This window comes from Propithecus coquereli, unplaced genomic scaffold (assembly GCF_000956105.1).
Source record: "Propithecus coquereli isolate 6110/MARCELLA unplaced genomic scaffold, Pcoq_1.0 Scaffold62, whole genome shotgun sequence".
In the NCBI taxonomy this organism is placed as follows: Eukaryota; Metazoa; Chordata; class Mammalia; order Primates; family Indriidae; genus Propithecus; species Propithecus coquereli.
This window is the reverse complement of record NW_012152174.1, coordinates 681893-697319: the sequence shown is the minus strand read 5'-3', so window position 1 is coordinate 697319 and position 15427 is coordinate 681893. Positions and strand designations below refer to the sequence as shown.

General features: G+C 40.6%; 1 protein-coding gene across 8 annotated transcripts in view; it reads left to right on the top strand.

Annotated features, from left to right (window-relative positions):
* Nucleotides 1–1012: 1012 nt before the first annotated feature.
* NREP (neuronal regeneration related protein) overlaps nucleotides 1013–15427 on the top strand; it is a 29219-nt gene continuing 14804 nt past the window's right edge. Inside the window, exons 1-3 of one of the 8 annotated variants that reach the window (XM_012659530.1) lie at nucleotides 1013–1284; nucleotides 2074–2117; nucleotides 3414–3474. In XM_012659530.1, coding sequence (XP_012514984.1) covers nucleotides 3472–3474 — 3 coding nt within the window. In that variant the 5' untranslated portion in view covers nucleotides 1013–1284; nucleotides 2074–2117; nucleotides 3414–3471. The other 7 variants (XM_012659533.1, XM_012659537.1, XM_012659531.1 and 4 more) reach the window with 7 other exon arrangements.

The following is a 15427-nucleotide window of genomic DNA, read 5'->3' as shown; positions in this document are numbered from 1 at the left end:
CTGAGGTGCCGTTGACCAGCTTGTCCGGGTTTCAAACACGCAGAAGCAGCCCCCAGTCCTTTTCCCTTTCCCACCACCCAGCCTGCTCCTTACACCTTCCTTCCAGCACTCCCCTGGCAGGGGAACACTGGGCCTGAAGGCATCAGGGAAATTTGTTGAATTTTGTTTCTTCCCTTTGTTCTTAGCCATGGCTCTCAAATAAGTTGGGGTTTTTTTTGCAGGAAAATGACTTGATGTTTTAGATTAATTCAGGGACACTTAGTGGGCTCCCTAAACATCACACCTGGTGCAGCCTAACAGGTATTTGTTGCTACAGTGGCTTTGGTAGCTTGAAAGGCAATCCATAGTCCTGGCAACATGCTTACAGAAAACTTAATGTATTCTTTTAGACTTGTGAGTGTAAAGTATTGCTTTTTAAAGTTTGCTATTTTTGTACCCGATATGTTTAAATCTCAAAAAATAAGACATTTTGTAAACATATGTTTAAGAATTGAGTTTTGTAAATTTGCCTTATTTTCTCTGACTGTTACAGTGGAAAACATTGCTTTCAGTGAGCAGGGGTAAAATGTGGATAGCACATTTATAAGACATTATGATCCTTTATATCTTTTTTTTTTTCTTGGCAAAGCAATTTAATTAGGAAATAATCTTCTCCTCCAACATCTGACAGTTACCATAAAATGATATCCTGCTTTGTTGGCAACAAAACCAGATTGTTTGAGTTTGTTGCAAAATTTTGAGCTATTACATTACTCTGAAACGATAGATTTTAAATAAGAAAGATGAGTTTTTTTAAAAAAAACAGAAATGGCAAAGCACTTTTATTTTTTAAAGCAATCCTCAATTTAAGAAAGTACAATGTCAGAGGGGCGGGCAGTGGGGAACGTGTTAAATCTTCAGGGAAGAAGGAAGCACCAGGGGAGTATGTCTCGAGCTGATCACGCCAGGCCGCGGTTCCTGCCGTATGTGAGCGCGTGTGACTGTGTGCACGTGTGTGTGTGTGTATGTGTGCACGCGCGGCCGCACGACCTCCGGGCCGGGCCCTGGGGTGCTCCCCGCCCCGGGCTTCCCCGCGGGCGGGAGCGGGGCGCGCGTCCCCAGCCGGGCGGCGGGGCCCGACCCGGGCCGTGTGCAAACGCGTGCAGCGCGGGCTCTTTGTGTGTCTGTGTGCGGCTCCGCGCCGCCGCGGGCACCATTTTCTGCTTCGCTCAGGACAGGCACATAAAAGGGAAGGCGGCTGCCGCCCGTCGCCGTCCTCTTTCCCTCAGATGCCCTCTGCTGCAGGTTTATTATTACAGTACGGGCCGCGCCGCCTCTCCCCGCGGCCCTGGCTGGCCGCCGGGCTGTGCAGCACCCTGGCCGCCTTCGCGCCTGGCGCGCCCCCAAACCGCCTCCTCCGCCTCCTTATTTGTCTGAAAAGCAACCGCACGTCGAAGCGGAGAAGCTCGCCGGGGGCGGAGGAGGCAGGCCCGGGGTTTGTGCGCGCCGTGCTCCCGGGGCGGGGCAGGGGCCGGGGCGGCGCGCCGATCTGCGGGTGCGCTTTGTCCCCCGGGCCCGGCGCGGCGCAGTGGGGGCGGCGCGGCGCGCGGGGCGCCCGGGGCGTGGGTGCTGGGTGCCGGGTGCCGGGGCGCGCGCGCGCGCGCGTGTTGGCCGCTCGCCGACGGGGCCCCGAGCCGCCGATTCCTGCCGAGTAAGCAGTCTGGCTCCTAGGCGGCTGCACAGTGGCAGCAAGGCTGGGGCGCTGGCGCCGCGCCAGCTCCATCAGAATTAGCTCATTGTTCACTAGCACACCAGCGGGAGAGAGGGAGGAAGAGAGAGAGAGAGGAAGAGAGTGACTCTTAGAGAAAGAGACACACACACACTCTTGGAGAGAGAGCGCGCGAGGCAGGGAGATCTTCCCCTCCTTCTTTTTCCAAGGCTGCACTTCTTGGAAGTGAAGCCGGTTTGGGTTTTGTTTCCCTTCCCCCCTCCTCCCTCCTCTTCCTCCACCCCTTTCCTCTCCCCCTCCCTCCCCCCACTCCCCCAGCTGTCTTTCTAGCATGATGCCCTTTTTCATCCACATTTGTGTTTCAGGTGTAGAGAGGAGAGAGAGTGAACAGGGAGCGGGGCTTTTGTCTGTAAGTATATGCCATTCCTATCCCCGGCTGGGAGCGCTGCTTTCTCTTTTGTGTCGATTCCTTGCCCTTGCTCTTAGCTGGACCCTTCAACCCTGCAGAGTTCATGCTTCTTCCCTCTAAATTTTGAAGAGCTGAAGCGTGTACCTTGAGCATTTCGGTTATGCTGCATTAAGACTGGAATTTAACTTGGGCTTTTTCTAAAATGCACAAGTTAAGAGGGAGAAATGAATTCTTTTGGGAAGGGGTGGGGTTTTTTGCTTGTTGGTGTGGTTAAATTTGTTCTTGATCTTAAGGCATTGTTACAAACTGTTTTGTTTCTTTGCATTAAATGCACTTTGGTGCATGCAAGGTTCCCCCCCTCCCTTTTTCGAAGTGAATTTGCGTCCCTCCATCCTTACACTAGATTACTCCTTTCAACGCTGCTGCTGCCGCCGAGGGTCTTTTCAGGCATTCGATCTTGCAACACTTTTTTCTGCATTTTCTTAAAAGCAGTTGAACTTTGGTGGGGGTGGGGGAGAGCTTAAAACTAAATGACTGCTTTCTTCTTGGTGATGATAATAACATGATTTGTATTTATATGTATCTATAATAACATTATAGGAAAACTCTAAGAGCTTATGATACCCTTTTAGAGAACTTTTAGTTTCTCCATTCATCTTAATTTTTGCCATAACTATGTTAACAAAAGAGCTGTGTTCTGTTGACATAAAGGTTGAGGGCAAATCACTGCAGCATGTACATTAATGTTTATTTGGTTTAGGGAGAAGGGCATAATGGTGTATATTCCTGACTTCCCGCCCCCTCCCCCCGTAGGGTTTTTTTTTTTTTTTTTAACACGGAAGGTTATGTAATGCAGTGCCATTTCCAAAAATATCCACTCTGAGGCATTACACTACACGGTGGAAGGCTGATTCCTATTCTGTCGTCTTGATTGCAAATATACTGCCAGTAGTATGTCTGGGAACAAAGAGCAGCCAGAAAACAATCTATTTTTATCACTTGGTTCTACTTTTAAGTTGCTAAACCTTTTGAACTTGTGCAATTTAAAGATGAACCAAACACCAAGAATAGCCCAGGACTCTGTAAAGCCAAGTACCAGGGATTCCTTTGTCCCTTGTTGAAGCCTATAGACCACTTGGAAAGCTCTTTCAGAAACCCGCGTGGTTACAATAATTTGCATGTAACTTATCTTAACCACAGAAAATGATTATTTGTCTGTAGGCACTAAAGACGCGGTTTTCATTTGCTGACCTGTAGTGAGGTGATGTGTCTACTGTATTTAAACATATTTTGCAGGTTGGTCTCCCTGGACTGAGGAGAGGGAGAATAGACGCCCAAGACTAAGATTCTCAAAATGGTAAGAATTGGTCATCAGAGGAAATTCTCAGTACTTATCAGTCTTTATTACATATAAATATCAACCACCCACCTTCATCCGCCTCAACCCTTCATTGTTCTTACCCCATCTGACCTTTAAAAGGTTCTATCTCCAGCATGTGGGAGCTTTGCAGTACAGCAATTTATGTGAATTGGATGTGGTGAATTACATCTTTTGACTTGGAATTATTTTGAACAGAAAACTAAAATTCCTCCTTCAGAAGTGAAGATTTAGTTAATTTGAACAACAGAAAGTACACTGTTCTTTAGGAATAGAGTGATATATTGTGACATGCATGGTCCTGGTGACAGCACCAGGGCTCAAATGAAGCAGTGGGTCTTACACATAGCCAGAACTTACCCCCAAATTAGGAGTCTGTCCAACTAATCAAATGGCTACTGTGTGTGCTATTCCTAAGAGCAATAGAGATGAAAAGCATGAATTTTCATATTGATATACCCCATCCATTATATTCAAATATGGTTAGTGTTGTGTTTTCTTGATTTATAACTTAACTTATAAGAGACATCTACCCAGTTTTAGAAGTCAAGCATATCAATCTCTAAACAAAAGTGTAGCTATTTCTGACAAGGATTATGATCTGCAGAGAAGGCAGTTTAATATTTGACTACTAATTAAATAAAGAAATAGAAGGAATAAACATTAAAAGCAGCTGGGTAAGTATAGTAATCTTCTATGAAAAATTTCCTTCTTTGGAAATAAGGTTATACTGAAAAAAATAATAGAAATGTCATAAAACTTTTCAGTGAAGTACAGCATGTCCTATTGCAGATGTTTATATTCTTTAAAACACCTCTTTGCCACTTAGAATGTGTGATTTCCAAATTTAGTTTTAGTTTCTTTCTTTTAAATGAGGGTGGAATTTAATAAATCAAAATTGAATTTGATATACTTGATGTTTTCTTTGAGAACAACCCAAGTATAAGCTTCCAAGGAGAAAAATGAATCAGAGGCAATTAAATGAATTCAGTTTGACTTTTATTAACAAGAAAGCATTTTATTTTTTATATATGTCTCACCTGTCATTTCAACAAGTGGGTGTCAAGGCACCACATAAAGTAGGTCTTGCTTGGACCTAGTTTGATAATGATCAAATTAAGGAACTTGAGGTGGAAGACAAAAGAGGTGAAAATAAAATTAAGCTAATCAGTGGGTTTTACGCAGATGGTTCCTAACTTCATATTAAATTCCTATTAGCCCTTGTCATAGAGTAATAGGTTGGTAATAAAATGGAATGGTACAAAGTATTCGTGTTTATTTTAATTATCTTTTGCTGTGACTGACCACATTGTCTTGCCTTTTAGCTTTTTATCGCAGAACCTTACCCACTCTCTGTCATATAGATAGGTCATGAAGGTTCACGTGTGTTGCAATATGTCAGGTGAACAGTTTGGTTAAACATAAATATGGCCACTGACCCTGCCCTATAGACCCTGCCCTTTCTATCCCTATATATAGCTCAAGCTCAAAGAGTAAGATATCATAGTTCCGTAGTAGGGAGTGGAATGAGCTTTGTAGAAGGCAAGCATACATGCCAAAGCTGAGAATGGAAGTTGGAACCATTCGAATGCAGAAAAGCAAATGCAAATTATTATTACATGTTAATTTCTTACAGTTGTCGTTTATGTATGGTGGCAGAGTGGAAAATCACAATTTGTTGCTCTTGGAAGGATTTTTACTCATGAAAAAATTCTCACAACTTTTTGGTGATCCTTTCATCAAGATGTCAGTCCCTTTTGGCACAAGCCCATTGCCTGAAATGAAACCACTGACAGTTATTGTCTGTGGGTGATTCCAAGTAACTTTCTAGCAATTCTCTTTTTCCGGAAAGTCTGAGCTCTTAAAAGTCTTTGCACATATTAAGGTAAAAAAGTTTAGTTGTGTTTTTTTTTTTTTTAGGAACTGATAATGGAGGTGTCTTGCACCTCATCTTTCTCCTTTTTAGCAGAATGAAGTTAAATTTCTTTCCTTGATTAAAACTGGATTTACTTTGTGGATCTCTGTAACTGACTTACTTAAAGACTTGGCCCACATACAATAAAAACTACTAGGGAAGGAGTAGATTTAACTCCTGGCCATTTCTAGAAAATACGTAAGTGTGGCTTTTCTGTTAAACTTGTATTTCCATGTACATAATTTAAAACACTAAGGAGGATCTAATTTCAGTGTATTTAGCCTGTTTAGTAAAGGGCTCGTTCCAAATACAGATTTATAATCAGCTCACTTCAGTGTAAGAAATTAACCAATAAACTCCAGAATTCAAAATAGAGCGATTCGATATCTAGACTTCTTACATACCCTAAAATGATAATGTTTCACAACAATAATTTGGAGACATTGAAGAATTCTAGAACACCTTTTGCATTATCAAAAACAGACTAACAACTTGTGCAGGTCTAGGAGGCACCAGTCACACTGTGTTCTGTGTACGGGCCTCTTTGAGCACAACTGCAGGGGGCATGCATGGTGGCATGGTGTGCATGGTGGCACCTGGGGCCGTGTAACTCAAGACTTCTGTTAAAAGTGTCAATTTTGAGTATGGTTTGCTGTATCTTTGTTGACCAGACTATTTTTTTCAATAACTCATTCACCACCTTTTTCAGTTTTCTAATAAATATGCCTCTCCACCCCCTGCCTTTTTTTGCAGTCAGCAGGATATTGTGAATCTACAGAGATCTTCAGTGTTTCTTTAATTTATATTTGGCTTTTTATCAAATTTTGATTTATATGATTATATTTTATATGGGTCCTTGGTATTTATTTAGGCATTTTATTTTAAAGGTACTTGCTTCAGATATGTCAATCAGAAGAAAACATTTCACAATGAGTAGATGAACCTATTGAATAGTTTGAAAAAATAAATTATTTAATCCAGTGTTAAGGTTAAATTCTGGTTTTCAGTGTGATTACTCCCCAGGCAGTAAACTTCCCTTCGAGTATGTGTGTGCAGGGACTCACAGTGGCATAAGCATGGGTTCATTATGCTTTAACAGAGACCTAGAAATTGGAACAATATAAGTTCTCTTTAAGGCTGATGCTGAGCTTTTGAAAAAGATGAGTTGACTCCATTGTACCGTTCATAGAGCTCTGCTTTCTGTACAGTTTGTGAAGTGGCATTCATGGGCTTATAAGAAGACTCTTTCAATAATCCCTCCATTAACATAAGGTTTCCTTGTTTAAAGAAAAAGACAAAAGACTGGGAAGGGATGAGAGGTCCTATTCCTAGCTTGTGCCATTGGAAGTTGCTCAGTGACTCTTATTGTGGAGTGACTCTTTATTAAAGAGTACCTGGGGGGTAATTTTATATGGTACTATCTTCTCTTTCAGCAAGCCTTCCAGTGCACAGGGAAGGGGAGAATTGGGAATTGTTTGGGGAATTAGGACAGTGGAGATAGTCTGTCTAGGTTTAACCCAGCCCAGCTTCCTCTTGAGCTATATAGATAATATAGCTAGCAGAACGTATTTGAGCAGCAATCTTAGAATAAACAGCTATGCAAAATATTTCATTTTAACCTGATACAGTTCTTTAAAAGTTAGATGTAAATCAGAACATCATAAATCTACTGAAGGAATTTATTTTAAATCCTAAGATGAATGCTTTTAAAATAGGAAAATACAGTTCTAAAATATGAATACTCTGCTAAACCAAATGAGTAATCCCCAAATTATGAATTTTATACATTTATGTATTCATCTGCCTGATCACTTAAAGACCTGAAGTGGCTTTCAGATGCGCTGGGCTGATTGTGGAGCTTTGGTGTGAAATGCTGTAGCTTCTTTGGTCCTACATTTTTTTCTTAGTGCTGTTCCTGGTTGGAAAGTCTTTTAAGGCCATATCCTCACAGCCAATGTAAAATGGAGGATTGAAATAATAATCTGAATAATTGTGCTTTAAAAAAAAGAAACTTGATTTTGTCCGATTCATCTTAGTAATTAAAAATGTTGCTGGAGGGTTGTAGTAGGAAAGATTTGCCTGAACTGTCTGTATAATGCCTATGTTATACAAGAAAAGACCAAGGATCAGGGAATCTTACCAGCAAATTCAATTCGAATATGCCAGAGGTGAATGTATCCGATGTACTTGGACTATGTCATCTTGGTTGATCAAGATGTATTACAAGATTCAGATTTTAAACTGCTCCTCTGCTTTGAACTGGATAATGGGTTAATCATAAATCTCGGCCCACATCTGTGGAAATTGTGGTTACTAAAAGTATCATTTATTGGGTCTAAATTTATCTGAAATGGATATTTCTAGATGTATTTTGCACCTAGGGAAAGCGTCAAAAATATTTCATCTCAATGGTTTAAAAAATGGCAATGATCCTGAAATTGGTCTGCTAGTGCATGACAAGTATTAGCAGCCCTAATGGTTTGGGTTTGGGACTTACGTGTTAATATGGCTCTCAGCTAAATTCTAGATATCAGCTCAGTTATTAGTAGCAATGACATAGTATTAACCCGGCTGGTATTATTTGTTAGTAAGATCATATGCATTTCTTTGATTGCCCAGCTAAATTATAGCCTCCCAGAGGATTTATAAACTTCATACACAGTGCTCCATAAAATATTAAATATATGATAGAAACTCAATAAATATTTGGTCTATGCATGCTAATATCTATTAATTTGGACTTCTATAATTCATTCTTTTGTGAACTGAAGTAATTTTTATCCTTAACCTCTCTTTCTGAAGAGCTAGGAAGCTGAAATGAATGTAATTTTACTTTTACCTGACAAATTCTTTTTTATTACTTATAAAAAGGATACAAAAATTTGCGGTGGAGCTGTGAGTATGGCACTTGCCAGGAGAGTGTGGCTTGTGATTGTTCACCTTCACCAGCCTCCAGAGCCACGCTCTGAGCATGTGGGTGAGATGGGATCTCTCTGGGTTTCATCCAGCCATGGTACTCCAAGCTTAAAGCTTTTCCTCTAGCCATAAAAATTCCCTCCTGGATCCAGGATGATCTTTGCTCCCAGTATTAGAACTAGAAGGGCCTCACTTATTTCTAATATTATCTGATTTTGTGATTCTGTGATGCATGGAAAACTTAACAAACAATATAAGACAATATAATCTAGTGCTAAATGTAAGATAGAGAAGAGTGATAATATTAAGGACTGAGGACTGGGGATAGTAGTGGAAAACTTTTATTAAGGAGATAAAAATTAAGCTAGAGCCTGAGATGGCAAATACAGGGCACGCATGCCACCACTAACTCCTACACATTTGGCAGACATTGCCAATCAACCTTGACACCCATTATTACTTTTCTGCCTGAATATAATTTCAAAATCCTCAATATGGTGTTCTAGGATGCCACTAACAATTGATTGGAGTTGGCACAAAATTTGAAACCTAGAAGTGGACTGTTTGCTCCTTGAGAGCAAGTACTTCACCTTATTAAACTTTTTATCCCTAGGACTTAGCACCAGTCCTTAACAAATATTGAGTGAATGAAGAATTAAGAATATTTGGTAGATGTAGATGAGAGTGAAGAGTATTTCAGATAAAAGAAATGCATTAGAAAGTTATGCTTGCAACAGTGAGCATAATGCATTTTTAGTACTGTAGGGAAGATCCTTCTCCCTCTTTAGGGCCTCTGCGCTGTCAAGGACAGACTTCAAAAACCAGACCTAGAAGTCAAAGACTTGATGTTCTTAGCAATAGGAAGCCACTGAGCAGGCTTCTTAGAGATGCACTCTCACTCAGGTTACCAACCTGTCTCAGGTTCTTTGCCTTTTGATTGTGCCTAACAGAAAAGAGCACACACACTCACATACGCTTTCTGATTAAAGGTATAGCTTCCTTCATAGCTACCTCTCACTCCCTTGAGCTGGAGTGAAGTGGTGGAGAGAAGGAGGGTCTCTAGCTAGAGGAACTGGGAAGGGGAAAAGGAGCATGCTTATCTTCTCAAGAGAATGGCAGTACTTCCATTGGCAAATGCCAGCAGGTTCGGCATTGTCTGCTTGGCCAGGTGGGGTGTTGCTGCTATGCAGGCTGCCTGAAAGAAGGCACCGTGCTTCCTTTCTGTGAGGCTAACTGGGTGCAGGCATGTGCTAATGATTTGCAACCACATGTGCCCAGCTCTTCTCTTCCTCCATTTCTTCCTGATTAACCAGACATACTTATTCAAAATACAAGTCAACACTTACATCATCATAATAAAATTGTTTACAATTTGAGGCCTACAGGCTGTTACTAATTTAGTCAATAATCTGGTGACCAACGAAAGGAAATCTCATCACATGGTACAAGAAAGTTGGGGAAAGCCAAGTCCAAGAGACATTTTTTTTCTGGAATCTTTTCTTATAAACAGCAGAAATTCTCACCTTAGAATGCATTAGCTGCAAGATTTTCAACATAAAATTATATGACTAGCTCTTTTGACCCTTGCAGTTGAGGTTGGATTTATTTATAAATTTCTCAGTAAAAGTGACATAGGTAAGCATTGCTCCTTGAATTCTTTATGCCTTCTCATAGCTTCAAATAATTTTTTTTTTCAACTGCTGTGCTTAGACCTTCATATGTTTAATTTCTGTGCTTAGGCAGACATGCCAGGAACTATGTGAATGAATCTTTTACTTCTAGTCAATGATGGAATATATTTCCCAGAGGTACCAGGACACTTGTTATTCTAAACGTGCCCCAGAATTCCCTCCTTCTGTACCATTGCTTTTTCCATTCTGGAAGGAATGTACCTCCTGATAAAATAAAGTCATTTTTCAAGACTGAATTTAAAAGACAATTCTATGAAACCTGCCCTGGTACTAACAGCAGGAATAATCTTATGCTCCTCTGCACACTTATCACACCTGTAACAATCTACTTGCAGCTGGCTTATTTCTGCATGTTTTTCTATCCTCCAGTATTATAAACTTGAGACAAGAACATTGACCCCTAGTAACTTAGCATTACCCCTCCCTTCTTGATAGCAGTGAGGCTGTGATGCCTCATTTTTTTTCTTTTCCTCTATCAGCAGAAAGGTGAATTCAGATGTGGAAATGTTTCAACACTGAGAGGGAACTCTACAATAGCTAGAGTTTGGCGTTCTCTTTCTACGAAGTAGAAGGAAACCCTATCCTTCATCGACATGTTCTAATGGGACCTCGGAAAAGATCGTACACTGTGAACCACTGTGATCTCTGCTATCATACCTAACCAGGATCCTCAGTGATCAATAAATGCCCATGGAAGAAATGAATGGGTCAGTGGTCATGGATACATGACAATCTGTTATTTCTGGGTAGGACCAGGTGGCCTTCTTTGGCATTTACAACCAGTGACAGCCAGGTACTTTGCCCTATTGCCATAGCTCAGATTATAAATCTTGTGGTCCAGGCAATGAGATGACCATCCACAGATTATAAATTCACCGCTGACAAAACCATCTCACTGAACATTTTAGACGTCTCAATGGTAGGGAAGTGGGAGGTACAGCGGAAGTGTTAAGTGAAATCTAAGCACACTACAAAAACAACTCCTAAATTCTGTGCTCCCTTCCTTTATACTCCTTTAGGTAAAAGAGGTTCTGAGAGTCCAGAAAACTAGGCTGGTGTGGTTGCTGAAAGGAATATCATTTTAGGGCAGAGTCACACATCTCATCCCCAACACTCGCTGTTGGAGTGCCATTATGCACGAGGTTGTTAGTGTGGTTTTCCCGCAGGCGGCACAGTTTGTCTCTCAGTAGTCTGATTGAGGCAGTCATGACAGTAGAGCAAAACCTGCTCGGGTTTCACAGGGTAATGAAATCTTTTTAAGTAAAGTTATTGCCTGTTATTACCTTAGAATGGTTTCTGATCTATGCTTCTTGCCTTGAAAGTGTTATGATTATCTAGCTGGAGATATTTTAAAACCCTTGCTTTTAGACTGCTTGGTTCAGTGTTCATCCTTGCTTTCATAGAGAAATACAAATATAATTCATGTCCGGGAAGGAGAAGGGAAAGGTACATAAGAATGTGGCCAATGAAAGGAAGGTCTGTTTGCGCCTTTTAAGCTGAAATTGGTAACCAGAGCCACTGATTGGAAAGGAAGGGCAAATAGCTGAATACTTGTTGCCCATAAAAATACTGAGCCAAAGACTCACCAATAGGTAATTAAAACAAGAGGGCGGCTCATCATGTGCACGGAAGTTTTGGTGTGGCTGCTTCCCACGGCGCCACTACCTGACAGAAGCCCTCATCAGAGAGAAGCCTTCAGCCTTAGCTCTTCTCTCTCCTCCACTCCAGCTCTTACTCAGATCACCATCACACACCATGTCCTTTGATTACTGGGGCAGGTAACAGCCTTCCTGGCTGAACCGAGTTTGATACAATTCCAGTCTGGAAAAGTACTACAGTCCAGTGGCTGAACAGGGAGAAATCTACAAAAGTTGTTTTGTTTAAAACAGGTCGAGGCATTTTGAGGACACTTTTATTGGATAAAGTTGGTGTCTGATATAGAACCTATTCTTGGACAGGAAAGAGTAGAAATTAGAAGACAGTGCTTCTTTGGCAGCCAACATTCAGAACTGTCAAGGAAAACCTATCTTTAGTAGTTAAATGGATAAAACTTATTGACTAAGCTACTTACACACGTGACCCAGGTAGGGGTTTGATATCAAGTGCTTCCTCCACGAAGTTTCGTGCCTGTCACTAAATAGAAGTTTAGTGGAAGTTGCCCAAAAGGCTTATTGTGACCATGATCTGAAAGTCTGGTCTTTGTGCACATTTGCTAGACAGTTGCTGAATCTCAGTATGTCAGTGTACCGTGTGGCTTTGGCAGCACGTGGCTGCACACTGAACCTGGTGCCTGCTGCCTTGTAGGATCTCGGCTGATACTAGCTGATTTTGGCTGATACTAGCTGAAAGCATGAATACTGTGCAGGGAATGGACCTACTGTTTGAAAGCAAGAAATATCAGGGAATTCCAATTGTTTGGTTAATAGAATTAAATTTGAAAAGATGAATTGTATTAACTAGCCCACCTATTTCCTGAATGGACTTCCTGGCATTTGGTGGCATAGTTTTTAAAAACCGTTTTTGAAAATAAATGGGTTTTCTTTGCTACTTTGGCATTTCCACCCCAAACTGATGGGACATACTCTTTGACAAGATACTCGTTGTATAGAAGTAAAAACTGCCAATCAAATATTCGATACCTCACAGAAAATACTTAGTAAATATTTCTTGATTAATTGATTGGGTAATTGAGATTATATATCTAGCCAATTTAGGATCAAAAATTCTGCCCACATCTTCCCCGAGCCCTTCTCATCTTCATAATTTTAGTCCTTAATGACTTGGATTGGACTTCCTGAAGCCTGGATGCTGTGGACCAGAACCGAGTCTCCATTTCTTGCTGCCCTGTGGAATCTTGGGTCGAATTATATGTCATAAAATACCCCGGCCTTGCATATTTTTCTCACTTCTTGATAATAGAATCTTAAATTGTTCTGATCTTGTTATCAAGGTCTGGGAGCCAAGTCTCCACATCTTTTCATTCGATCTTTATTAGCCTATTCTTTTTTCTTTTTTTTTTTTATAAGGACTGCTTTTTAAACTTTAATTCTATTATATGAAGCTTGACTGTCTACACTGTCATAATCAATTCTATCAGAAATTCAATTAAATTTATTCTTTGGCATCATAGAAATAATTTATCTGATAATTAATATGAATTTTTACTAAATGGGTCAACTGTTCTTATGTTGTTTAGACAAAGCCAGAGGGATGCCACGTCTTTGATTGTGACTGAACGTGGTACTCCATGTCATCTGAGGATCAAATGTGACACACCTTATTACTTGCTATTTGGTACCTATATGGTTCTAATAACTAATAATTGGCTTGTTACCCCATCTCTGTCCTTACATTTGTCTGTCCTTTAGAACTGTTTGGATTTCTAATACATTAATTAGAAGTTTCCAAATGGAGTCAGGTTACATTTTTTTTTCTAAATTTACCATTCTTAGAAGTTTGTTCACTGCATCTCTGGTCTAATAAGTGTTTATTTCTTCTTTTATTAGGATCACTTTATATTTTTAGGTAATGTATGGTTTATGTATCTGTAGATCATTGATAAAAATAAGATTTTAATCTTCTTTTAACTAAGAAATAACTAAGTTTGTTTTTAAGTTGACTAACATTTTGAAAAGCAAAGTTACAGGGAACAGGATTTCGAATGCATTTGGTGAACAACAAAGATACACTGAATTAGATTGTCCATTGGTAGGCCATCTGAGAAGGAGCTGCTTAGGAGTTCATTTGGGGGTCATATTAAAACAATTTGGTTTCTCAGTAAATGCATTTTGTAATTAGCTGCAGTGATTGCTAGATATTTGTATTGTGCTGAACATTTCCTTCCAGGGAAAACTGAAAAAAGACAAAACTGTGATTACCAGGATTGCTCAGGTTCAGTTAGATTGAAAGTCTTAATGTAACCAAGCCAGAGTTGCTGTCCTAAGACTAGTCTTTCCTCAACAAGTGTAGCAACACATCAACACTGGAGAGCAAACCGTTGTGTCCTCAAACATTGCTTTTTTCTCTTTAAGGTTAGTTATTTTTGAATGATGGCTATTTATGGGAAACATAGGCAGCAGAGCAACAAATATTTTTGAGAAAATTACCCTTGACAGTCAGTGTCAGAAATCCATCTAAATTTCATCACAAGGGCACTAAGAAGAGATGTGCAACACCTACATGAGGGACTGAAAACAGGCCCCAGCTTTCAGGGGGCCTCATGGTGACACTGCAGGTGGCTCTGGGGAAACAGCAGAGCAGATCTATGTTGACACACTGTTCTGTGAGAAGGGGGCTGGGTTTGCATCCTCTCTTCTCCATTCCTTAGCTGTGTGACCTTGTTCGGGTTCCGTGACTGTTCTTCTTTATTCTCATCTGTAAAATGGTGATGATGGTGATGATCGTAGCTAACACAGATCCTCTTAGGTGCCTGACTCTGTTGACAGCACTTTACCGATGTTGGTTTGTTTCATCCTCGCAACAACACTGTGAGGATTAAATGGGTGCACCTGGAAAACATGCGTAAAATTAACAAAACAAAACTTTGTAATGGACTCTATTATGCATTTCTACAGAAAACTGTGGACCCCCAAATTTCCATACTCCTTCGTATATGGTTCTAACTACCCAGTCAGTGTGTTGCTCTTAGTTCTCTTCTTTTGGAGAAATGTAGTTTTGATGTTTGGTTTACAATGGAGGAAAGACTGAGGGGTGAAAAATATGTGGCTGAGGTCTTCTTGGAGAATACAGTCAGGATTCAGAATGAAGGTCTGAGTTAACAATACTATCGTTTTCATAGTAATTAAAATACTGGTGATTCCTTTTCTAGGGAACTACCTCCAATCTGGCATTCCTGATGCAGTTATTTTCACAGCTCTGGAAGCAAGTGTTTCTTTGGTGACTTCTAGCCCTGAAACACTCTATCTTTTTGGGTTGGGAACCCTCCCTTGGTTCTTCTCTGCCCCCCATGGCACTGCCTGACTGAAGCCCTCATCAGAGAGAAGCCTTCTACTTGATTGGCCCTCGCTCCTGACGAGGAGTTGAAAACTCAGGTGGTGTGTGTGCACGGGCACATCCATTCTAACCTAATTCTATTCCTCCTGTACTTTTAGTTTTTTGCCAATTTCCTTAGAGGACAGGTTATCGAAAGCCTCCTAGTGTCCTCTATCTGACCTGAGCATTTATAGCATGTTCATACAGATCTGAAGACATATATATGTATACATATATATATATGACTATATATGTGTGTGTGTATGTGTATGTGTGTGTCAAACTTCTTATCAGATAAGACTAGCCTCCGATTTAAACCAGTTTTAGTTATAACCCCCGCCTCACGAGAGAAACTACTTTCCGTCCAAACTCAGTGGACTGTTATGATGTTGTTTGCTGTTGAAGAGATACCAGTCTT